The sequence below is a fragment of the Aquarana catesbeiana genome, linkage group LG07 (genome assembly GCF_042186555.1).
Source record: "Aquarana catesbeiana isolate 2022-GZ linkage group LG07, ASM4218655v1, whole genome shotgun sequence".
Lineage (NCBI taxonomy): Eukaryota > Metazoa > Chordata > Amphibia > Anura > Ranidae > Aquarana > Aquarana catesbeiana.
This window is the reverse complement of record NC_133330.1, coordinates 119,432,399-119,459,345: the sequence shown is the minus strand read 5'-3', so window position 1 is coordinate 119,459,345 and position 26,947 is coordinate 119,432,399. Positions and strand designations below refer to the sequence as shown.

The 26,947-nt window shown below is 46.0% G+C and overlaps 1 protein-coding gene across 2 annotated transcripts in view; it reads left to right on the top strand.

Annotated features, from left to right (window-relative positions):
- The window catches only part of CACNA1I (calcium voltage-gated channel subunit alpha1 I), a 3,871,666-nt gene extending 3,844,946 nt beyond the window's left edge, over window positions 1–26,720 (top strand). For both annotated transcript variants that reach the window (XM_073592660.1, XM_073592661.1), the window contains one exon: window positions 25,228–26,720. In XM_073592660.1, coding sequence (XP_073448761.1) covers window positions 25,228–25,911 — 684 coding nt within the window. In that variant the 3' untranslated portion in view covers window positions 25,912–26,720. The remainder of the gene's footprint in view (window positions 1–25,227) is intronic.
- Window positions 26,721–26,947: the final 227 nt, after the last annotated feature.

The window sequence follows — 26,947 nt, the reverse complement described above, 5'->3', positions numbered from 1 at the left end:
GAGAAAAGGAAACTATTGTCGCTCCTTATTGAGCTACTTGAAAAAGTTTCTCTGTTTTGGGGGGGAAGTAACAGGGTCTTCCCACTTCAGAGCCTCTCTTACTGCTTTCACCAAGGAAGGAACTAAAGCATATTCAAACCCCATTCCTGGATCCTCCAGATCCGATTCGCTGTCTGATATAGGAGCGAAGTGGCGGCTTGGCTGGGAAGATTCCCATGTCTCGTGTATCAAACCTTCTCCCACTGGAGGGCATAATGGGTCTGATGGAAAATCACAGGGCTGTTGAGACTCTCTTTCCTGTAGAGATTCTTTCACAACCCACCTTACCATAGATTCTAAACGCTGGTCTGTACCATCCCTCTCATCTGCAGCTTTAGAGAAGCAGTGATCAAAGAAAGATTTGTCTACTGGAACAGGCATCCTACACCCCCAGCATGATCTTTCTGGTCTCTTACTAGAGTGAGATGAAGGGGGGTGAGGAAGATTTTTACTGCGCTGTTCAGATCTGGAAGGAGACCTATGATGGCTAGACCTGGAGGAAGATTGCCGGTGGTGTGATTTTGATGATCCACTTCCTCTATGGGAACTACGTCATGGATCAGACCTAGAAGGGCTGTGAGGAAAGAAAACAGAAAAGATAGATACAGAAATCAGCTAGTGTCCTAAATCCTACTCTCTTCCATTACACAGGCAGAAAAGCATAACGCAAACATATCTGTTACAAGCGGGCTGGCCACTAGGGGGCAGTGAGGAATCCATGGTGTCAATACAATAGGGAACTGCAGAGACAGATTAAACATCAGCTAGCTGACAAGGAAATCAGACCCCAGACAAAAGAGCTTGCTCTTACCTTGAACCGCCAAGTTAGTAGCCCTGGGAAGTCGCCGTAAAGCCCACAATCATTCCCAGGGCTCTGTAGGCTTCTTACAGCTTTTAAAAGTGGCGCCCGTGACGTCGTTAACGGCATCAGACATGAGACGCTCTCGCGCATGCATGAACCAAGCCTCAGCTTCGTATCGAGTCTGCGCATGCGCAGAGCGCACGGTGGTACCCGGAAGTAAGAGAGAGAGTGGCTGCTGGAACGCAGGAAGCATCAGCGCCAGGCATAGGACACCAGTGATGCTGAAAACAATGAAAGGAAGGTACAAACAGCATACAAACACTGCTGCCATGTATATATGTAAAAAAAAACTTACCACTCCACCTACGATCACCTGAGCCAAGAGAGCCGCCACACACACACACCGGACTCATAGCAGATAAGGGCCACCTAATAGCAATAGGCAGATAGGCCGTGCGCACTCAGATGAACATATTCCAATCCTTCAGCGCTACTCTGCTGTACACTCCATACCCTGCTTAACAGTCAGGGCCTATCGGAGGAAAAACATGGCACTCGGCTGACTTTGATCGTAGGGAAGTCATCTTCAGGTAGGAGAACCAACCTGATCCTATGGAGGAGGACAAAAAAGGAACATGGATAGCAGCCTAGAGCAAAGATTTATGGGAGAGGGGTCCTATTGGGTAGTCATGGAGACGGGGTTACACACATTGCTGCTATGGAGTCTGTAAGGAAATAATTATACCCATATTCCTATCAGAGTCATATGCATATTCCTATCAGAAATAGGTTAAATATGTTCCTTGGAATGTGTAACCATGATATTCACCCATAATCCCCATGTAGAAAAATAATTATACCCATGTTCTTATCAGAAACAGGTCAACTGTGTCCCTAGGCTTGTTTAGTCATGATATTCCATCCATAATTACCATTTAGAAAAATAATTATACATATATTTTTAACAGAAATAGCTTAAATATTTTCCTTGGAATGTGTAGCCATGATATATTACCCATAATCCCCATGTGGAAAAATAATGATATGCATATTGCTATCAGAAATTGGTTAAATATGTTCCTTGGAATGTGTAGCCATGATATTCCACCCATATTCCCCATGTAGAAAAATTATTATACCAGTGTTTTTATCAGGAACAGTTGTATTCCTAGGCATGTTTAGCCATGATATTCCACCCATAAACCCCATGTCGAAAAATTATTATATGCATATTTTTATCAGAAATAGGTTAAAAAATATGCTCCTTGGAATGTGTAACCATAATATTTCACCCATAATTCCCATGTAGAAAATTAATCATAAACATATACTGTATTTTTCGCTCCATAAGATGCACCTAGGTTTTAGAGGAGGAAAACAAGAAAAAAAAATATTCTGAACCAAATGGTCTCAATGTAGATATGGGAAAAATGACAGTCTTGCAGATTGCATAATGGATAACAGCCTCTAAAAGTTCCATGTAAAAAATTTAGTTTATTGAATAATTAATGTGGTGAACTTACATAGGATCTGCCAACCCAGTGAAAAAAACAACACAAGGAGCGCTGATCCAGTAGTTTGTCAATAAACCAGAAAATTCAAGTAAAAAGTAACAAGCTTTAATGACAAATGTATCCCTTCACAAACATTATCCAGATGATCAAATGGAGAGAAACCTGGGAATCCCAATAACTCACTAGCAAATCATCCTCTGCAGTCCCAGGGGTGATGGATGGCTGTCACCGACCCTGATCCTGTGTAGAGACAGTGGGGGTTATTTACTAAAGGCAAATCCACTTTGCACTACAAGTGCAAACTACAAGTGATCCGAGGGGGACATGCAAGGCGAATAAAAAACAGCATTTTAGCTTGCACATGATTGGATAATTAAATTAGCAGAGCTTCCCCTCATATCAGATCTACCCCCCAGATTTACAGCGACTGCACTTCCAAGCGCGCTTTCAGTGCAATTTCAAATGCATTTTGCACTTGTAGTTTGCACTTGTAGTGCAAAGTGGATTTCCCTTTCGTAAATAACCCCCTGTGAGATGTTCACAGAGGGTGTGGAAGAGGTTCCCACTCAAACTGTCAGATATCAAATAAGGGGGGAGATTTTGGAGGATTCAAATACTCCAGGGTCAGCCCAGGAAAGGCACACTCCATTACCGATGGTTAGGGAGGAGAGGGGGGAGGTACAGTGCTATGCAGTCCATAGCAGAGGAACAGAGCCAGACAGGTGGCTGGTGTCCGGGTCTATACAAGCAGCTGTGCAGCGGCAATCACAGGCGGGCTTAACACACTCTATTCCCAGAGGTCAGGGAGGAGAGGAAAGACATAGCCATGTAGTCACAGATGGAGGGACAGAGCAAGGAAGATAGCTTGTATCCGGAATGGGGGGAGGTGGTCTGGTCAATATTCGTTCCATAAGACGCGCAGACATTTCCCCCCATTTTTTTGGGGGGGGAAGTGCGTCTTATGGAGCAAAAAATACGATACCTATCAGAAACAGGTCAAATGCATTACATAGGATGTGTATTTGTGATGTTACCACCCATAATCCCCATGTAGAAAAAGAATTACTATTATTGTACAGCTGCATGTACTGTATATAAATTAGCAAGTGAACAGTTAAACATTAGCAACTGCTTCTTGCAACAAAGTATCAAGCACTGCAGGAAAGAATAACATATTTTGAGTTAAAGCAGAGTCATTACCATATACTGTATGTGTGGAAAAAGTTCTGAGTATTACATTGCAGCCAATAATCCAATTATCCCATCATCCCAATATGCAGTTTAGTATGTCTCCTTATATTGTGTTCCGAAATGTGTTTATTTATCTGTCTGTTTCAAGGCTATGTATTTGAAATCACCTGTTGTTTGCCTTACTAAGAGCCAATGCAAAACATAAGGAGCGTGTCTGCAGTCACTATGCACAGAAGCACATATGAGTTAGAACAGTATAACCACTGGTACCCATCTTTCTTTCACAACAACATTAGATTCAAAGGCCATATAGTGGACATTACACATTTATACAGTCAGGTCCATAAATATTGGGACATCAACACAATTCTAATCTTTTTGGCTCTATACACCACCACAATGGATTTGAAATTAACCACCTCAATACAGTGCACTTACACCCCCTTCCTGCCCAGACCAATTTTCAGCTTTCAGCGCTCTCACACTTTGATTGACAATTACTCAGTCGTGCAACACTGTACCCATATGAAATTTGCGTCCTTTTTTTCACACAAATAGAGCTTTCTTTTGGTGGTATTTAATCACTAGTGGGTTTTTTATTTTTTGTGCTATAAATAAAAAAGACCGTAAATTTTGTGAAAAAAATGCCTTTTTCTTTGTTTCTGTCATAAAATTTTGCAAATTAGTAATTTTTCTTCATAAATTTTGGCCAAAATTTATACTGCTACATATCTTTGGTAAAAATAACCCAAATTAGTGTAAATTATTTGATCTTTGTGAAAGTTATAGAGTCTACAAATTATGGTGCCAATCACTGAAAATTGATCACATCTGATCACACAGACGTACTGATGGTCTATCTCATTTCTTGGTACACTAACAAGTCAGAAAAGTACAAATACCCCCGAAATGACCCCTTTTTAGAAAGTAGACATTCCAAGGTATTAAGTAAGTAGCATGGTGAATTTTTTTAAGTTGTAATTTTTTCCCACAATTCTTTGCAAAATGAAGATTTTTTTTTTTTTTTTTAATTTTTTTACAAAATTGTCATATTAACAGGTTATTTCTCTCTCAGAGCATATGCATACAACAAATTACACCCCAAAATACATTCTGCTACTCTTCCTGAGTATGGCGATACCACATGTGTGAGACTTTTACACAGCCTGGCCACATACAAAGGCCAAACATTGAAGTAGCATCTTCATGCGTTCTACGAGCCTAAATGACACATCTCATTTCTCAACCACCATTTACACTTTTGAAGGCCCTGGAGCACCAGGACAATAGAATTGCCCCCAAACAGACCCCATTTTGGAAAGCTAACACCCCAACGTATAATCTATAAGGCATAATGAGTCTTTTGAACAGTTCATTTTTTTCCATAAGTTTTTGGAAAATGTGGAAAAAAATGAAAACGCATTTTTTTTTACACAAAGTTGTCCATTTATCAGATATTTCCAACACATAGCATGTACGTAGCAAAGATGACACCCCAAAATACATTCTGCTACTCCTGTGTGAGACTTTTACACAGCCTGGCCACATACAGAGGCCCAACATCAAAGTAGAACCATCAGGCGTTCTAGGAGCATAAATGACATATATAATTTCCTGGCAACCTATCATTTTTGAAAACCCTTCATATTTCTAACACATAGCATGCACATACCAAGAATTACAATCCAAAATAAATTCTATTGCAGAAAGGGTAAAAAAAAAAGCATTACCTGTGCTTTTAGTAGTATCCACAGAGGAGAGCACTGGTCCAGGCAGCAGGCAGGGAGGTGCTTAGCGACAGCAATATTAACTATCCAGGCAGCAGCCAGGAATATTGTCTATAGTCGGCACAGCACAGTCCATAGAAATTGTCCAGGCAGAGACAGCCAGCACAGCCATAATATGGGTCCTGGTACACTGTTAACTGCAGACACTCATTATTGAACCGCTCTCCAGCCCTTCATAAACATACTGCCTCCTGCTACAGCTAATTATTTGCATAGTCCAGGTAGCGGTGTGGTCCATTCATGCGACAGGCATGGGCATGGTGGCAGTAAGTCAGCAGCAGGCTGAGGGCCACAATCAGGTAAGACCTGTGCACAGGGGCACAGGGGTAGAGGCTTCGACCCACCCAAATCTCTATGAAGCCTCCGGACTCCAGACCCTAATTCCGAAACCCAGAGAAAACAAAAATAATTGTTTTCTCCAACTGGAAAAACAATTCTGGAGCCCCTCACATATGTGAGACCCCTGTGTACTACAGTAGTAGGGCAACAGGTCAGTCCATGCGGTAGGCAAAAGCATAGTCCATAAAACAGGCCAGGGTCGGTTCACATATAAGCAGTCCAAGCGGTAGGCAGTAGAGTAGTTGATAAAACAGGCCAGGGTCAGTTCACGTGGAGGCAGTCCAAACGGTAGGCAGAGGCATAGTCAAAAAACAGGCCAGGGTCAGTTCACGTGGAGGCAGTCCAAACGGTAGGCAGAGGCATAGTCAAAAAACAGGCCAGGGTCAGTTCATATGGAAGGCAGTGGCATGGTTATTTGGGAAAGAATGGAAAATGGTCAGCACAGATGATGAAAATGGGGAAATGGTTAAAAATATGGGCTAATATTTTATGGATGTATGATAAAGTTGGAAGCATTCACCAATGCAAAGGCCAGGTTGGGAGGGACACTGGGGACAATGGTAGCTGGTATCTTTTCTAAATCCTCTTTTGGTGCACACGCGACATTTTTTTTGCCGTCTTCGGCCTGCTTCAGATGGTGGAATGCTGAAGAGGAAGTGGCGCTCATGGAGTCGGCAAACAGCCTCAGAGCGAAGGTCTTCTGGGGGGGGGTCTTTGGTGATAGATGAGGGACGTGACAACTTCTTCTATGAATTTTAGGAAGGGGGCGGGGCTTTCAATGGATTTGGTGTAGACTACGTAGGAATTGTAAATGGCCAAATGAATGAGATAAATTGCTACCTTCTTATACCAGAATCGGGACCTCCTTATTTACAAATAGGGCTGAATCATTTGATCGTTAAAATCTACCCCCCCATGTACAGATTATAATCTTGGACACATGTTGGCTTTTCAATGGGACCTTGTCTTCTTTGTACCACAACTGCTGTGTCTTCATGGATGGTGGACATCATGTGCACGTCCCTCTTATCCTTCCACCTCAAGGCCAGCACTTCGTTGCATCTCAATGATGCTTTTTCCCCCCTTCGCAGCTTTTTGTTCACTAAAGATTGTGGGAAGCCCTTTCTATTTTTTCTGGAGGTTCCACAGGCCAGGGTCTTTGCAGTGTATAAGTGTTTGAAAAGGGGCAGGCTGGTGTAAAAGTTGTCAACGTAAATGTGATATCCTTTGTTTAGAAGTGGGTATGCCAGGTCCCATACAATCTTTCCAGTTGTGCCCATGTAGGCCGGGCACTCAGGGGGCTGGAGCTGGGAATCTTTTCCTTCATATATGCGGAATGCATACAAATATCCCGTGGCTCTCTCACATAGCTTGTATAACTTTACTCCGTATCTGGCCCTTTTGCTAGGAATATACTGCTTTATTCCTAGCTGGCCTGAAAAGGGTACCAGGGACTCATCGATGCAAATTTTCTGATCGGGGACATAGAGTTCTGCAAATTGTTGAGAAAAGAAATTTATCAGTGGGCGAATCTTGTATAACTTGTCGTAATTTGGATGATTGTGGGGAGGGCACTGGGTGTTGTCGCTGAAGTGAAGAAAGCGCATTATCATCTTGTATTGGGACCTGGACATTAGGGCAGAATAAATGGGCATATTGTGGATAGGGTTGGTGGACCAATAGGCATGTCCTTCATTTTTTTTTGTAATCCCCATGTTTAGGGTGAGGCCCATAAACTTTTTGAACTCCTCCAAATTCAGATCTCTCCACTCAAAAGGACGGGCATAGGATGATTGGGGGTTGTTGGCAATATATTGCTGGGCATACAAATTTGTCTGGTCCACAATAAATTGCAGCATAGTGTCGGGCAAAAACATATGAAAGAAATCAATTTCTGAGAAACTTTGGGTGTTGGTCTGCACACCTGGCAGTGCTGTGAATGGGGGAATAATTGGCGATGCCGAGTTGGAAGGCAGCCATATTGGGTTGGCAAGACCATCTGGCATGTATGTAGAGGCCCTGGCTCTTGGGGGGTGTGACACTCCAGTAGTTGGATTGGAATTTCCTGTGCTCGTACTCAGGCGTGATGTGGCAGGACTGGTACTGGGTCTGGGCATTTGTTCCTGGGGCCTATCGCCGGCGGCAGTGCTGGTACTGGGCATTTGTTCCCGGGGCCTAACGCTGGCGGCAGCGCTGGTACTGGGCCTGGGAATTTGTTCCTGGGGCCTATTGGTGGTGGCAGCGCTGGTACTGGGCCTGGGAATATAAATCTGGTTTCCAGAGTGCCGTGCCCTTTTGGGAGGGACCCATTCTTCCACCGAATCATTTGTCGATTCACTATTTGGTTCAAATGCCGAACTTGAATCAGAATCCAAATTGGAATCTGATGAGAACTCCCCGTTGCTCTCATCAGTCATGGAGAGGATCTGGAACACCTCCTCACTGCTGTATACTCTTTTGGACATGACGCGGTGTGACAGGTGGCAGGTGATGGTCACTGATGGGCTGGGCGATGGGTGGTAGCTGACGTTTACTGATCGGTGATGACGGTGTGACAGGCGATGGTCACTGATGGGTGACAGGCCACGGACAGTTACTGGTGATGGGTGACGGTCACTAAAAGGTGACAGGTGATTGGTGATGGCTGACGGTCACTGATGGGTGACAGGTGATGGGTAACGGGTGATGGCTGGCGGTCACTGATGGGTGACGGGTGATGGCTGGCGGTCACTGATGGGTGATGGCTGGCGGTCACTAATGGGTGACGGGTGGTGGTCACTGATGGGTGACGGGTGATGGCTGGCGGTCACTGATAGGTGACGGGTGATGGCTGATGGGTGACAGGTGCACCGCTGATGGTCACTGATTTGTGACGGGTGACAGGTGCACCGCTGATGGTCACTGATTTGTGACGGGTGACAGGTGCACCGCTGGCGGTCACTGATGGGTGACGGGTGATGACTGGCGGTCACTGATGGGTGACGGCTGGTGGTCACTGATGGGTGATGAGTGACGGCTGGTGGTCATTGATGGGTGACGGGTGACGGCTGGCGGTCACTGATGGGTGACGGGTGATGGCTGGCGGTCACTGATGGGTGACGGCCGGGTGATGGCTGGCGGTCACTGATGGGTGACGGGTAATGGCTGATGGGTGACAGGTGCACCGCTGATGGTCACTGATTTGTGACGGGTGACAGGTGCACCGCTGATGGTCACTGATTTGTGACGGGTGACAGGTGCACCGCTGGCGGTCACTGATGGGTGACGGGTGATGGCTGGCGGTCACTGATGGATGACGGCTGGCGGTCACTGATGGGTGACGGGTGATGGCTGGCGGTCACTGATGGGTGACGGCTGGTGGTCACTGATGGGTGACGGGTGACGGCTGGCGGTCACTGATGGGTGACGGATGACGGCTGGCGGTCACTGATGGGTGACGGGTGATGGCTGGCGGTCACTGATGGGTGACGGGTGATGGCTGGCAGTACTGATAGGTGACGGGTGATGGCTGACGGGTGACAGGTGCACCGCTGATGGTCACTGATTTGTGACGGGTGACAGGTGCACCGCTGACGGTCACTGATGGCAGTCCCTTATGTGACAGGTGCACTTTATTGGGGGACACTGGTGACTGTTGGGTGACAGATGACAATTGGGGGGGACGATGGGACAGGTGTGGTGTTGGTGCAGACACTACAGAACACAGAGCGGTAACTCACTGCTTCTGGCTCTTCTCTCCTCACACTGGAAACGGTGTGTGAGGAGAGAAGAGCTGGTAACAGCTAGTTACCGCTCTGTGTTTACATTTATGATCGGCTGTGAATGGATCACAGCCGATCACGTGGGTAAACAGCCAGCCAGTGGCTGTTTACTGGCGTCGGTGACGAGTAGTGTTCCCGGGAACACTCCGTCACCGACGTGCACGCGCAGCGCGCTCGCGATCGCGCGCATGCGCCGTGCACAATGGGGTGGACCTATCTGTGATCGGCCGTGACTTCATCACGGCCGATCACGTGGTAAACAGCCATGTCCAATGGCTGTTCACCCCCTCGGTGGCGAGCGGTGTCTCCGTGACACGCCGCCACCGAAGGAACAGGGATGCGCGCGCACGATCGCGTGCATTCCCTGTTTAAATGGGAGGACGTCATATGACGCCCTCCTGCAACGAGAGCCGCGCCACCTGGCCATCAATTGACGGCCGGCAGTCGGCAAGCGGTTAAACAAACAAGATGGGCTTTAACAGCAGACTTGCAGCTTTAATTTGAGGGTATTTACATCCAAATCAGGTGAACGGTGTAGGAATTACAACAGTTTGTATATATGCCTCCCACTTTTTAAGGGACCAAAAGTAATGGGACAGATTAACAATCATCCATCAAACTTTCACTTTTTAATACTTGGTTACAAATCCTTTGCAGTCAATTACAGCCTGAAGTCTGGAACGCATAGACATCACCAGACGCTGGGTTTCATCCCTGGTGATGCTCTGCCAGGCCTCTACTGTAACTGTGTTCAGTTCCTGCTTGTTCTTGGGGCATTGTCCCTTCAGTTTTGTCTTCAGCAAGTGAAATGCATGCTCATTCAGCTTCAGGTCAGGTGATTGACTTGGCCATTGCAAACATTCCATAGTTACATAGTTAGTAGGGATGAGCCGAACACCCCCCTGGTTCGGACCAGAACCTGCGAACGGACCGAAAATTCGCACGAACGTTAGACAACCATAGACGTCTATGAGACTCGAACGTTCGAAATCAAAAGTGCTCATTTTAAAGGCTAATTTGCATGGTATTGTACTAAAAAGGGTTTGGGGACCCGGGTCCTGCCCCAGGGGACATGTACAGTATCAATGCAAAAAAGTTTTAAAAACGGCCGTTCTTTCGGAAGCAGTGATTTTAATGATGCTTAAAGTAAAAAAAAAAAAAAAGTGAAATATTCCTTTAAATTTCGTACCTGGGGGGTGTCTATAGTATGCCTGTAAAGTGGTGCGTGTTTCCCATGCTTAGAACAGTCCCTGCACAAAATGACATTTTTAAAGGAATAAAAATCATTTAAAACTGCTTGCGGCTTTAATGTAATGTCGGGTCCTGGCAATATGGATGAAAATCAGTGAGTGAAACGGCATGGGTACCCCCCAGTCCATTACCAGGCCCTTTTTTGGGTCTTGTATGGATATTAAGGGGAACCCTGCACCCAAATTAAAAAAGGAGAGGTGTGGGGCCCCCAGGCCCTATATACTCTGAACAGCAGTATACAGGCGGTGCAAACAAAACAGAGACTGTAGGTTTGTTGTTAAGTAGAATCTGTTTGTAAATTTGAACTGGTACATTTTTAACGTGTTTAGCTCCAGCCAAAAAATGTATTTTAAGCTTTTTGGAAATTATAGGGAAGGGTTATCAACCCTGTGACATTTGTTTTGCTGTCTGTGCTCCTCTTCAGAAGATTTCACCTCACTTTTTGTCCCAATGGCAAATGTTTTTTGAAAATTTGGGGTTTTTAGTGAAACAAGGATTGGTGATAAAGCATCAATGTAAAGGAGAAAAGTTTTACCCATATTAACTCTTACAGGAGAGAATTTCCCTTCCTAGGGGTAGATTTCATCTCACTTCCTGTTGTCTCCTTCCGTTTGCAAGTAGGAGTCGTTTGTAAGTTGGATGTTAGAAAGTAGGGGCCTGCCCTATATACTCAGCAGAAATTGGGGCCTTAGGTGTTGTTGTGGCCACAACACTGTAAGCCCTCACAGGGCCCTGCTGTGAAATATTAGATCAAGAATTGTAATTACATGCCCCTGTTGAACAGGGGCAGAAAAATTGGGCCTTTCGTGGTGGTGGTGGTGGTGGTGCTGGTGCCACAACACTGCAAGTCCTCACAGTTACTCTTGTTGGGCACAGAAACGGGCCCTGCTGTGAAATATTAGATCAAGAATTCTAATTACATGTCCCTGTTGAACAGGGGCTGAAAAATTGGGCCTTAGACACTGGTGCTGGTGCCACAACACTGCAACCCATCACAGATACTCTAGTTGGAGTGCAGGAACTAGCCCTGCTGCAAAGAATTGCATCAGAAATTGTAATTACACGTCCCTGTTAAACAGGGGCTGAAAAATTGGGCCTTAGGCACTGGTGGCAGTGCCCAGAACCAAAAATGTTCTTACAAGCTATCAGCATGATCATTGAGGAGGAAGAGGATAATTACTCAGCATACCAGGATAGTCACTCAGCATCAGCATAGGCAGTCTTTGAAGGGATCTGACATTTCAAAAAAAATTATTCGGTTACATCAGCATCAGGTGCTTGGTAGCTGGTGGTGATCCAAGACTGATTCATTTTTATGAAGGTCAGTCGATCGACCGAGTCGGTGGACAGACGCACCCTGTGATCGGTTACAAAGCCTCTAGCAGCACTGAATGTGCGTTCCGAAAGAACGCTGGATGCAGGACAGGCCAGTAGCTCAATTGCATACTGTGCAAGCTCTGGCCAGTGATCCATCCTCAAGACCCAGTAACCCAGAGGATTTTCGGTGGGAAAGTTGTCCAAGTCAGATCTTGCCCCTAGGTATTCCTGCACCATGTAAAACAGACGCTGGTGATGGTTGCTGGAACCGATCATACCTTGGGGCTGCGGACTAAAAAATTGTCTGAACACATCAGTTAGACGGCCACCTTCTCCACCGCTCCTTCTTTGACTGATCGAAGCCTCAGCAACATGTTGTCCAGAAACAGGAGTTTGTAACCTCCCAGTCTCTGGGAACGTGTTGCACAGACCTTTCTGCAAGGCCTCCCGAAGATGTTTCATCCTCTACTCCCTCTGCGATGGCAAGACAATGTCTGCAACTTTACCCTTGTAACATGGATTAAGGAGGGTTGCCAGCCAGTATTATTCCTTCTCCTTGATACCACGAATACGAGGATCCTTCCGCAGGCTTTGCAGGATCAGGGAGGCCATGCAGCATAGGTTTGCTGAGGCATTCGGTCTGGAGTCCGCTGGGTCACTAAGGATGACATGATCCACAGCCACCTCCTCCCAGCCACGTACAAGTCCATGTGTTTCTTGAGACTGTAAATGATCCCTTAAAGACCGCTGCTGATGCTGAGTGTCAGGCTCTATCTCCATACTGACACAATCCTCCTCCTCCTCCTCGTCCTCTTCCTGTTTGATCAGCGGGCACGCTGGAACACTGTTTGGATAAAGGGGGCCTTGAGAGCTAAGGAAGTCCTCCTCTTCCTGCCTCTGTTCTGTCTCAAGTGCCCTGTCCATTATTCCACGCAGCGTGTGCTCCAACAGGTGGACAAGGGGGACAGAGTCACCGATGCATGCACTGTCACTGCTCACCATCCTCGTGGCCTCCTCAAATGGTGACAGGACAGTGCATGCATCCCTGATCATGGCCCACTGGTGTGGGGAAAAAAAAACAAGCTCCCCTGACCCTGTCCTGGTGCCATAGTCGCACAGGTACTCATTGATGGCCCTCTGCTGCGTGTGCAGCTGCTGCAGCATGGCCAACGTTGAGTTCCACCTGGTGGGCATATCACAGATTAGGCGGTTCTTGGGCAGGTTAAATTCCTTTTGGAGATCTGCCAGCCGAGCACTGGCATTATATGACCAGTGGAAATGCACACAGACTTTCTTGGCCTGCCTCAGGACATCCTGTAAGCCCGGGTACCTGCCCAAGAACCGCTGCACCACCAAGTTAAGGACGTGAGCCAAACAGGGCACATGGGTCATTTGTCCCTGTCTGAGGGCGGAGAGGAGGTTGGTGCCATTGTCGCAAACCACCATTCCTGCCTTAAGTTGGCGTGGCGTCAACCACCTCTGAACCTGCCCCTGCAGAGCTGACAGAACCTCTGCCCCAGTGTGGTTCCTGTCCCCCAAGCACACCAGCTCAAGCACCGCATGGCATCTTTTGGCCTGCGTACTTGCGTAGCCCCTTGAACGCCTATGGAGCACTGCTGGTTCTGAAGACATAGCACAGGAAGAGGCCATGGAGGAAGAAGAAGAGGAGGGGGTGGAGGAGAGAGGTGTGTCAAAATCACTAGTAGTGGCATTTTGGAGGCGTGGTGGTGGAACAACCTCCAACACTACTGTACCTTGTCCTGCATCCTTCCCAGCTGCCAGAAGAGTCACCCAATGCGCCATGAAACTTAGGTAATATCCCTGTCCATGCCTGCTGGACCATGAGTCAGCGGTAATAAGCACCTTACCGCTGACCGCCCTGTCCAGCGAGGCCAAGACATTGCCTTCCACATGCCAGTAGAGAGCCGGAATCGCCTTCCATGTGAAAAAGTGGCGTTTGGGAACCTGCCACTGAGGAACTGCACATTCCACAAGCTCACGGAAGGGGGCAGAGTCTATCAACTGAAAAGGTAGCAGTTGAAGTGCTAGCAATTTTGCCAAGCTAGCATTCAACCGCTGGGCATGTGGATGGCTGGGAGCGAACTTCTTTTTGCGGTGCAGCAGCTGGGGCAGGGAAATTTGCCTAGTACAATCTGACGTCGGTGTACCGATAGCAGATTGCCCCCAAGTACTTGGCTGTGACACACCTAATTCTACACCTTCATTCCTCTCAGTGCAGGTCTCAGAGAGGACTGAAGGTATAGTGGGGTTGGAGATCTCAGCTGATGAGGAGCAAGGAGAGGTCCTCTTTGTTTGTTGGTGTGGGTCTTTTAAATATGCTTGCCAATGAACTGCATGGCAGGTCAACATATGTCTGGTCAATCATGTGGTGCCCAAGCGGGAGATGTTTTGGCCACGCATACGAGATACGCTTGAGACATATGTTGCAAATAACAGAAGTGCCATCTGATGCACTCGTCTCAAAAAAGGCCCACACCAAAGAACTTTTGGAATAATGCACAGAGACAGCAGTGCCCTGCACATGCGGAGCTCTGAGGTATGATGCAGTCGGTGTGCTGCCCCTAGGCTGGCCCCTGGAGGGCATCCTGCCTTGTTGGTGATGTGCCTCCTCCTCCTCTCTCCTATCAGACACCCACGTTGAGTCAGTGACCTCATCATACTCTCCCTCCTCATCACTGGAGCAAACCTGGCAGTATGCTGCAGCAGGGGGAACATGACTGTCAGATTGCTGTCCTTCTTGGGCACCTCCTCTGCCCATGCTCACGTTACTGGCTTAATCTAGCTCAGTATCATCATCAGAGCCTTCTAAACGCTGGGCATCTTCCTGGAGCATGTACCCAACACTGTGGCCAAACAGTTCGAGGGACTCCTCAGGAGGACATGGTGGGGCTAGGGAAGGAGTCACTGATGCCATTGAGCCGAGGGAAGAGGTCACGTTGGCAGCTGCTTTGCCAGACAAAGTACCCTGAGCATGGGTGAGAGAGGATAAGGATGGCTTGGTCATCCACTCGACCAAGTCTTCTGCATGTTGCGTCTCAACATGGCCAGCTGCCGAAAAAAAAGGCCAAGCGTGTCCCACAGCCATGTGTTAATGAGGATGCACCCTGTCCACGACCAGCACTGTTGCCTCTAGACACAGAGCTTTCTTGCCCTCTTTTATTGGCTTGTGACTGTCTGCCTCACCTTGTTGGCCTTCCAGACATACTAATGGCCTGCAGTGAGATGTAGCTGCACTAAGCTGGGATAGATATATATATAGATATATAGATATATATATCTATATATATATATATATTACAGTAACTTGTAGCTTTAGCTGAACACTGTGCAGAGGTCGCACTACACTAACTTGTAGCTTTAGCTGAACACTGTGCAGAGGTCACACTACACTAACTTATAGCTTTAGCTGAACACTGTGCAGAGTCGCACTACACTAATGTGTAAGTAATGTAGCTGCCTGCGGTAGTGATAGGATCAGGAAAACACCACCAACCTTCTACAGGTAGCTTTAGCTGGACACTGTGCAGAGGTCGCACTACACTAATGTGTAAATAATGTAGCTGCCTGCGGTAGTGATAGGATCAGGAAAACACCACCAACCTTCTACAGGTAGCTTTAGCTGAACACTGTGCAGAGGTCGCACTACACTAACTTGTAGCTTTAGCTGAACACTGTGCAGAGGTCTCACTACACTAACTTGTAGCTTTAGCTGAACACTGTGCAGAGGTCTCACTACACTAAAAAATAATGTAGCTGCCTGCGGTAATGATAGGATCAGAAAAACACCATTAATCTTCTACAGGTAGCTTTAGTTGCACACTGTGCAGAGGTCGCACTACACTAACTGTAAATACTGTAGCTAATAGGACTAATAGAATCAGAAGAACACCAGCAATTTTCTTCAAATACTTTAACACCTGCCTGCCTGTCAGTAGGAAGATAATAACAGGAACGGATCTAGCTAAACTGAATACAGTGTATATGTATGCCTGGGGACCCTTGAGGTAGTATTACTGTGGATTCGGGTCCTGGTCCCCCAGGACACACAGACTCTGGTGACCCTGTATTTGCCATATTAGGAATAGTGGCTGATTCATAATGCTGGGACAAATACTGTTAGGAGATGCTGATGTAAATTCCAGCCACCTGTCTGTCTGTTGCCTGCTAGAATGTGTATTGTAAATAAGTCTAGTATGGGATCTAAGAGTCATTAGACCCCCATTGTTGTTTGTGTTAATTAACTCGGCTATTGTGTGAAGAAGAGTCTGTGTTGATTTGTGATAATGTTGATTGGGTTTTCTGAGCTACAAGACGCCCAGTCTGGCCTAAAGGTCATGTCTGAGTCATCTAGGCTGTCTAAAGGGATTAGTTAATTAGCCCATGTTAATTAGGTTTCTGGTCACAGGTGTATGTTCAGAGTAATATGAGCAGGAGGTATGCACCTTCTCACCTTCTCTGTATAAAAGAACCTGTATTCCTTTCAATATAGCACAGTCAATTTACGCAGCACTCCACACATACATTGTACACTCACATCGGTCCCTACCCTCAAGGAGCCCACAATCCAAGGTCCCCAACTCACATTCATATACTAGGGCCAATTTTGGACAGAAGCCAATTAACCTACCAGCATGTCTTTGGAGTGTGGGAGGAAACCGGAGTACCCGGAGAAAACCCACACATGCACAGGGAGAACATGCAAACTCCAGGCAGGTAGTGTCGTGGTTGGGATTCGAACCAGCGACCCCTTTTACTGCTAGGCAAGAGTGCTACCCACTACACCACTGTGCCGCCACTACACCACTGTGCCACCAATTCTACTTCTTTCCCTTAAAAAACTCTTTGGTTGCTTTCGCAGTATGCTTCAGATCATTGTCCATCTGCACTGTGAAGCGCCGTCCAATGAGTTTTGAAGCATTTTGCTGAATATGAGCAGATAATATTGCCCGAAACACTTCAGAATTCATCCTGCTGTTTTTGTCAGCAGTCACATCATCAATAAATACAAGAGAACCAGTTCCATTGGCAGCCATACATGCCCACACTTTGACACTACCACCACCATGTTTCACTGATGAGGCGGTATGCTTTGGATCATGAGCAGTTCCTTTCCTTCTCCATACTCTTCTCTTCCCATCACTCTGGTACAAGTTGATCTTGGTCTCATCTGTCCATAGGATGTTGTTCCAGAACTGTGAAGGCTTTTTAGATGTTGTTTGGCAAACTCCAATCTGGCCTTCCTGTTTTTGAGGCTCACCAATGGTTTACATCTTGTGGTGAACCCTCTGTATTCACTCTGGTGAAGTCTTCTCTTGATTGTTGACTTTGACACATATACACCTACTTATTGGAGAGTGTTCTTGATCTGACCAACTGTTGTGAAGGCTGTTTTCTTCACCAGGGAAAGAATTCTTCGGTCACCCACTATAGTTGTTTTCTATGGTCTTCCAGGTCTTTTGGTGTTGCTGAGCTCACCGGTGCATTCTTTCTTTTTATGGATGTTCCAAACAGTTGATTAGGCCACACCTAATGTTTTTGCTATCTCTGATGGGTTTGTTTTGTTTTTTTAGCATAATGATGGTTTGCTTCACTGATAGTGACAGCTCTTTGGATCTCATATTGAGAGTTGACAGCAACAGATTCCCGGGGGCATGGCCAAGATGGCGCTGTGAGAGGACGCTTCTCAGAGAGCTCCGCCGGGATCCAAGGCTGTCTTCCTGCTATTAGGCAGAAAAAGTGCTGTGCTACCGGCCAAAATCACCTATATGCGCCGCCGATCGGCTTGGGCATCCAGCGGCAGGGATAAGAAGCTAAAATTCCCCCCAGAGGCAGAGATACCGGAGGCGGCCTGTGCAGACCGCGTGGGGGCCTAGAGAAGGGCGCACATGAACATGGCGACTCAGACTGAGCAGCCGGGACAGTCCACCTCCTCCCAGCCTGGTCTGGCAGATGTGCTGGTAGCTATAGCTACCTGCCAGGCCTCTTTCACAGCCCTTACAGGCAAAGTGGATGCCGTTCAGTCTGATGTAGGGCTGATCAGACAAGACATGGATAAAATCCGTTCCAGATTACACTCTGCTGAGCAATGCCTGGGGCATGTGGAAGGCACTGTGGAGGCTCATGGCGCTGACATCCACGCCCTTCATACCAAAATCAAGGCTTTAGAGTATAAATCTGAAGATGCGGAAAATCACAACAGGAGGAACATCCTCCGTGTAGTGGGATTGGCAGAGGGAGCTGAGGGTCACCGGCCTACAGAATTTATTGAAGAATTGCTCCGCAGCCTCCTTCCCGCGGTACAATTTTCGCCATTTTATGCGGTTGAACGGGCTCATCGAATCCCACCTAAACCAGGCCCCCCCGGAGCGCCACCGCGCACTTTTATTTTGAAATTCCTAAACTTCAGGGACAGAGATGAGGTGCTCAGAGCTGCCAGAGTGAAGGGGGATCTGCAATTTCAGAATAATAAGTTACTCATTTTCCCTGACTACTCGGTTGAGACTCAGAAACTTAGACGCTCTTTCGATCAAGTCAAGGCAGCCATGCGCCTAAAGGGCATTCGATACAGCATCCTTTTCCCTGCACGCCTCCGGGTACAAGACGGGGAGACTACAAGATTTTTTACATCTCCCAGAGATGCTTCCCAGTGGTTGGAATTGCTCCCTCCGAATCGCTGACAGGTGCCTGATGTCATATACCAGATTCCTTCCTGATATGCTGTGCAATGCTTCCTCTCCAGCTTACAAGTGAGTTTATGTTTGCACCTGTTGTGCCTTTGGAATGACCTTTGATGAGAAGTTTCAAGTACTGAGCCCCTGGTAAATCCAGGAGAATTAGGAACTGTGACTGCCAATAGTTATAGCACAGTGCGATATTCCTACCTTTTCCTGATGCCATCATAATGACATGGGACTTGCCGGAACGAACATAGAAGTGGTGTTTCTGTCCCTGGCTGTGATTTAGGGGACATATCTTATATTTTCAAATGTCCTTTTTCCCAGCCACAGATGACGCAGTGTGAAGGAGTGACCTTTGGCGGACTCTTGTGGCAGCCCGCAGTACTGCACAATTGCATTGCCTCCTATATGTGCTCAATCTGACATGCATACCAGCAATTATATTGGTCCCTCTATATTTGTAAATCCTGGAAAAGTATGGTGTGCATACTGCATTCTGGGGCAGCAAGTGCCTCCGATGTCCGGAAGACTCTTCACTAGGACAAGGAAGTTACAGTAACCCTTTTTATAGTTTTTAGTTGTTTTTTCATTTTCCTTGCTTAAATTTTTCCTATACTAGGGAAACCGATGGCAACAGCCTAATACTATCTTGGTAACATTGGGGAGGTAACTCCTCTCCTCTTTTCTGTTTTTTTTTTTTTTTTTATGACGGCGGAGACTCTCACCACTCTGAGTGGGCGTTTCATCTCCACGAGTGACTACACCCACTGGTCCACGCTTCCTTTCATTGGGTGTTAATGTTTGGGGAACAAAGCATTCCTTGGTTGGGGTGGGGGATGTTTTTGGAGTTCTTTTTTGTTCTATTTTTGTTTTCTTTCTATGTGCTTTGGAGTATCAATACGGGGAAAATTTCTAGATAATGGAGTATGCATGACAGTGTATGTAATTGTGTGTGCAGATGCTGATCCCTCGGGATGGGTGATCCGCGTGCCCTCATTGATTCTCCCACCTAATGGCTGAACTTAAAGTAATCTCATGGAACGTGCGAGGCCTCAATACTGCAGTGAAAAGATCCCTGGTGTTCAAGTTCCTGCAAAAGTATCAACTGCAGATCTGTATCCTCCAGGAGACACATCTGCAGGGTGACAGCAACAGATTCCAAATGCAAATAGCACACTTGAAATGAACTCTGGACCTTTTATCTGCTCCTTGTAAATGGGATAATGAGGGAATAACACACACCTGGCCATGGAACAGCTGAGCAGCCAATTGTCCCATTTCTTTTGGTCCCTTAAAAAGTGGGAGGCACATATACAAACTGTTGTAATTCCTACACCGTTCACCTGATTTGGATGTAAATGCCCTCAAATTAAAGCTGAAAGTCTACAGTTAAAGCACATCTTGTTTGTTTCATTTAAAATCCATTGTGGTGGTGTAGAGAGCCAAAAAGATTAGAATTGTGTCAATGTCCCAATATTTATGGACCTGACTGTACATTATACAATTTTCTTCTATAGATTTCCTTTAGATTTACCAAAACCATATAATATGAGGTCAAATCTAAACACTTTCCCTTTGTGTGCAATCAGGCAGGCCCTCAGTTGAAGGTAAATCTAAAGGAAATTGAATAAGAAAATTGTATTGTGTATGGCCAGCTTTAGTATATCATCTATTCCCGAATCCTTTTCCCCTCTTTGGACCAAACTTTAAACCATCACTTTGCAGTAGGGATGAGCCGAACACCCCCCTGTTCGGTTCGCACCAGAACATGCGAACAGGAAAAAAGTTTGTTCGAACGCGGGAACACCGTTAAAGTCTATGGGACACGAACATAAATAATCAAAAGTGCTAATTTTAAAGGCTTATATGCAAGTTATTGTCATAAAAAGTGTTTGGGGACCCTTCAGGTCTGGTATGGATTTTAAGGGGAACCCCGTGCCAAAAAAAAAAACGGCGTGGGGTCCCCCCAAAAATCCGTACCAGACCCTTATCCGAGCACGCAACCTGGCAGGCCGCAGGAAAAGAGGGGGGGATGAGAGTGCGCCCCCCCTGAACCGTACCAGGCCACATGCCCTCAACATTGGGAGAGTGCTTTGGGGTAGCCCCCCAAAACACCTTGTCCCCATGTTGATGAGGACAAGGGCCTCATCCCCACAACCCTGGCCGGTGGTTGTGGGGGTCTGCGGGTGGGGGGCTTATCAGAATCTGGAAGCCCCCTTTAACAAGGGGACCCCCAGATCCCGGCCCCCCCTGTGTGAAATGGTAAGGGGGTACTTACCCCTACCATTTCACTAAAAAACTGTCAAAAATGTTAAAAATGACAAGAGACAGTTTTTGACAACTCCTTTATTTAAATGCTTCTTCTTTCTTCTATCTTCCTTCATCTTCTTCTTCTGGTTCTTCTGGCTCTTCTGGTTCTTCCTCTGGCGTTCTCGTCCAGCATCTCCTCCGCGGCGTCTTCTATCTTCTTCTCCTCGGGCCGCTCCGTACCCATGGCATGGGGGGAGGCTCCCGCTCTTCTCTTAGTTTTCTTCTCTTCTTCCTTCTTCTCTTCCTCTCTTCTTCTCTTCTTCATTTTCTTCTCCGGGCCACTCCGCATCCATGCTGGCATGGAGGGAGGCTCCCGCTGTGTGACAGCGTCTCCTTGTCTGACGGTTCTTAAATAACGGGGGGCGGGGCCACCGGTGACCCCGCCCCCCTCTGACGTATGGTGACTTGACGGGACTTCCCTGTGACATCACGGGGAATGCCACAGGGAAGTCCCGTCATGTCCCGTGCATCAGAGGGGGGCGGGGTCACCGGGTGGCCCCGCCCCGTTATTTAAGAACCATCAGACGAGGAGACGCCGTCACACAGCGGGAGCCTCCCACCATGCCAGCATGGATGCGGAGCGGCCCGGAGAAGAAAATGAAGAAGAGAAGAAGGAAAAAGAGAAGAAAACGAAGAGAAGAGCGGGAGCCTCCCCCCATGCCATGGGTGCGGAGTGGCCCGAGGAGAAGAAGATAGAAGACGCCACGGAGGAGATGCTGGACGAGAACGCCGGAGGAAGAACCAGAAGAAGAAGAAGATGAAGGAAGATAGAAGAAAGAAGAAGAAGCATTTAAATAAAAGAATTGTCAAAAACCGTCTCTTGTCATTTTTAACATTTTTGACAGTTTTTTAGTGAAATGGTAGGGGTAAGTACCCCCTTACCATTTCACACAGGGGGGGGGCGGGATCTGGGGGTCCCCTTGTTAAAGGGGGCTTTCAGATTCCGATAAGCCCCCCGCCCGCAGACCCCCACAACCACCGGCCAGGGTTGTGGGGATGAGGCCCTTGTCCTCATCAACATGGGGACAAGGTGTTTTGGGGGGCTACCCCAAAGCACCCTCCCAATGTTGAGGGCATGTGGCCTGGTACGGTTCAGGAGGGGGGCCACTCTCTCATCCCCCCTCTTTTCCTGCGGCCTGCCAGGTTGCGTGCTTTTTTATAAAAAAATTTTGGCCGGGGTTCCCCTTAATATCCATACCAGACCTGAAGGGCCTGGTATGGAATTTAGGGGGACTCCCACGTCATTTTTTTTTTAAATTTTGGTTCGGGGTTCCCCTGTGGGGAATTCCCATGCCATTTTTATCAATGAACTTCTATGTGTATTGTCGGCAATGCAATAGCCGCGAGTAGGTTTAAATGGGTTTTTTCCTTCGAAATGTCATTTTGCTGTCAGACTGTTCTAAACACGGGAAACATGCGCCCCTTTACAGGCATACTATAGACACCCCCCAGCTACGAAATTTAAAGGAATATTACACTTTTATTGCTTGACTTTAAGCATTATTAAAATCACTGCTCCTGAAAAAACGGCCGTTTTTAAAACTTTTTTTTGCATTGATCCATGTCCCCTGGGGCAGGACCCGGGTCCCCAAACACTTTTTATGACAATAACTTGCATATAAGCCTTTAAAATTAGCACTTTTGATTTCTCCCATAGACTTTTAAAGGGTGTTCCGTGGCATTCGAATTTGCCGCAAACACCCCAAATTGTTCGCTGTTCGGCGAACTTGCGAACAGCCAATGTTCGAGTCGAAAAATAAAAAATAAAAAATAAATAAAGTGCGCTAATTATATGAAAATACACACATAGATGTGAATACATGTGGGTGGTAGTAAAAACCACAATCTACTGAGAGCAAGTAAATGACTCCATGAGTGGTAGAAATATATAAGTGCAAAACATAAAAACTCAAATAAAAAGAAGAAACAAAAAAATGTGTACATGTGAAGTACAATGATATTAATAGCGTGAAAATCTGAAAATCAAACAAACTCAGTCCATGGGTTCAAACATAAAAAGTTCATCAGTGAAAAAAAAAGCTTCCATCCACTATACAGCTCAGCAGCAACTAATCCCCCTATGAGTGGATTGACAAAGGAGAGAGATGTGCAGGATGGTGCAAATCCACTGGCGGTGACTCCAATAAGTGAGAAAGTGATAAAGGTGGACTCTTACCCTCCGTGTTGGACCCCCTCCTTGGCAGGGTCTATCAGGCATGCAGATTTTTGCCCTCTGCAGGGACCGTGTAATGAGAAGATCTCCCCAGCAGCTGTCAGGAATGTTGTCTCCGATCCGGGCTGGTCCAAGTGAAACGCCTGGAGAGGGGGGAAGGAAAGCTCTCTTGCTCCCAGTGTGGCAAAGGAAAAAGCAAAAGAGCGGAGCTCCAATAGTGTAAAAAGTTTCGGAATTTATTCAATAAAAGTACAGACCGCAACGGAGAGTGCACGCTCCGTGAGGTAAAAATAAAATTAAAAACAAGCCGGCATATAAGAATCGTAATAACCCATGCATAACATGGGGCAATTGTGACGGCTTACAACGTAGCCACGCCCTACATGTTTCGTCATTAGTAGACGTCTTCAAAGGGGCACGGGCTACGTGTTAAGCCATCCCCTATATAGTATAACAGTGCACACCAAGCCTCGTTTTCACCTCCGCTCTCAGGGAAGGGAAAACCCAGCCTCTACCTGGTGCTCCTCAGTGAATGGATGTTGCCAAGGTGACACATAGGACTGAAACTAAACAAAACTTCAGCCACTCCCAGCAGAGCCAATCTCTCGCGCCATCTGGAGGAAGAAGCCCAGTATTACTAGACAATTAATATGTCTTACAGATGCTAATTTGGAACGTAAAACTGACAGAGCAGAAAGGAGAAAATCACTGAATCTCACCAAGAGGCACGATGTGGTGGTTAATAATAATAAAAGTGTAGAAAAAAAATTGTAAATATATATGGAAATGTACGGAAAAGAAACAACGTTCATCTCCGTAAATAAAACCACATTCAAAAAACACATGTATGAAAAAAATATATATATGTATTAGAGTCACACCGTAATAAATGGAGGCCCATCCATGAACGTGAAGAGCACTCGGTATCACAATGATGCGACTAAATCATTATAATGTATAACATTTAAACATATCACTATGCTCCCAACCTCTCAAAATTCCTGGAAGCCCTAATCGCTAGATCCTCCCAATGTCCCGGAGAGTCAACCAACCAGCAGCATGTGAGGAAGGAATAGATAATACACCTTTATCCAACCGTTGCTAGGAGCAAAAGTGAATGAATGGAAAGGTGAAAAAAAAAAAAAATTGTGAATGGATGAAGAGATAAAAAAAGTGTACACTTTTTTTATCTCTTCATCCATTCACAATTTTTTTTTTTTTTTCAAAACAAAACATAAAAACTCAAATAAAAAGAAGAAACAAAAAATTTGTACATGTGAAGTACAATGATATTAATAGCGTGAAAATCTGAAAATCAAACAAACTCAGTCCATGGGTTCAAACATAAAAAGTTCATCAGTGAAAAAAAAAGCTTCCATCCACTATACAGCTCAGCAGCAACTAATCCCCCTATGAGTGGATTGACAAAGGAGAGAGATGTGCAGGATGGTGCAAATCCACTGGCGGTGACTCCAATAAGTGAGAAAGTGATAAAGGTGGACTCTTACCCTCCGTGTTGGACCCCCTCCTTGGCAGGGTCTATCAGGCATGCAGATTTTTGCCCTCTGCAGGGACCGTGTAATGAGAAGATCTCCCCAGCAGCTATCTACCACTCATGGAGTCATTTACTTGCTCTCAGTAGATTGTGGTTTTTACTACCACCTCACATCTATGTGTGTGTATTTTCATATAATTAGCGCACTTTATTTATTTTTTATTTTTCATGGTATACACAGATATTGGTGTATTTTGTGTGCAGCTTTTACCTTTGACCTTTTTTGCTCTGCAGCGCAGTTTTTCTTTTTATTTTTGAACAATATTCGAGTCGAACATGAGTTCGACTCGAACTCGAAGCTCATCCCTACTTTGCAGCTATATAGGCTGTGAGCTAATTCTTAAGCAGATATTAAACCCAGTAAAAGGTGACGAATAACCATGTGGATGACAATTTGAGAAAGAACTCCAAATGCATAATACAGCATTTTCTAGATAGCTGTAAAACTGCTTTGTGGTCTATTAATGCTTTTATCTCTTTTTTTCCACAGCCAACAGAAAGCAATTCATCAATGGATAGTGGAAGTGCAACTTCTGAGGACAGCTTACAGACTACACTGGAGGACAGCTTAAATCTAAGTGACTCTCCCCAGTGCACCTTGGACCTCCCTGATCTGCGTGTAGCTCCTACAACCCACCATACTACCCTTCCTATATCTTCTCTTTCAATTATGCAGAGGAGGAATACTCGCCCTAGCTTTGCACTTCAGAAGGTTCAACGGCACCAACGGAGCCATAGTAGTGGTGGTAGCACTAGTCCTGGATGTACCCTTCACGACTCCATGGACCCTTCTGATGAAGAAGGTGCTGGTGGCAGTCTAAGAGGAACAAGTGAGCCTTCAGAGACTCTTAGTAGCTTATCATTAACATCTCTATTTTCACCCCCACCCTCTTTAGCACCAACTAGTGGTGCCATGAAAAAATGCAGCAGTGTAAACAGTCTTTCTGTAGCCCCCTCTAGGGTAAGAGGAGCAAAGCAATTTTACGCAGTTGATCCACAGGGCTTCCTTTCAATGCCATCATGGGTGATGGATTTTTACCAAACTTCTGTTCCCTCAGAAAACCAAGAGAACCATAGTAGTACTGGAAAACTGCCAACTGTGGAAAGAGTGATATCTACCGGTAGTGTCTCAGGAAATGTGGTCTTTGGCAATAATAATCGGCTGAACAGATGAGATTTTGTTCTCTTTTATTGTGTGGGAGCCAGGTCATATAGCTAGGATATGAATTTCTAACTATGAAACAGAAGAAATGGCCTTAAGGCTCTCAAGCAGACCAGTAGAAAACACTATATTACCTCACTGTGTGAGCCAGCCAAGCAATGCAACTGGAGAGGAGAGGTACTGTTGGCTGAGCTCTCGGGCTCTATAGTGGAAGAACCGCTGTACTGTATCCAGCCTTTGGGGCCATTACATTTAGTAAATAATATATGTATTACTTTATATATATTTTATTTTTACTTTTGCTTGGGACTTCCTGAAAGTTTGTATTATAAAAGGTAGCTTTTGTGGCAATACAACATATTTGGTGGAGGAGAAACAATCTTGTTTTTTGAAAATCCTTGTTTTATCTGTGAAATGCAGACATACAACAAACAGATTTTTATACTTAGCATTTGAGTGGATGTCACATACAGCTCTTTGACAACTGAAAAAGCAACATACACTTTAAATGATCTAAACAGTCACAACACATATTTATATTTCTATGCTGCCTCAAAAATAACACGAAATTACAAAAAGCTTAACAAAATACCAAAACTGAATAGTTTTACCTGTGGTACAAGAGTAATGTAGGTAGTATAGATTCCTTAAAGCAGAACTTCACCCAAGAACACCCCCTTCCAAAAAAAAAAAAATGTTCCCTGGACAGGTGAGTGTCTGTTTAATAAAAGTCAGCAGCTAATGTTGGGAAGGAGAGGGAACAGCACTGGTGTAGGCTGTTGACGCAGGAGACCAGGGGGTGATGTCACTTCCGGGTTAGCAGGCGGAGGAGGCAGCTCGTATTTGGAGCATGCATGCTCCTTCATAATGAAGGAGGAAGTGACATCACCCCCTGGTCTCCAGCATCCACAGCCTACACCAGCACCGCGGCTGATGCAAAATCGCCACCAGCACAACCGCCAGCTCACTACACAGACCCTGGGACACAGAGACAGCGGGACCACCCAGAAAACGCAAAACGGGACTTACTCCTTTATACAAACGCATA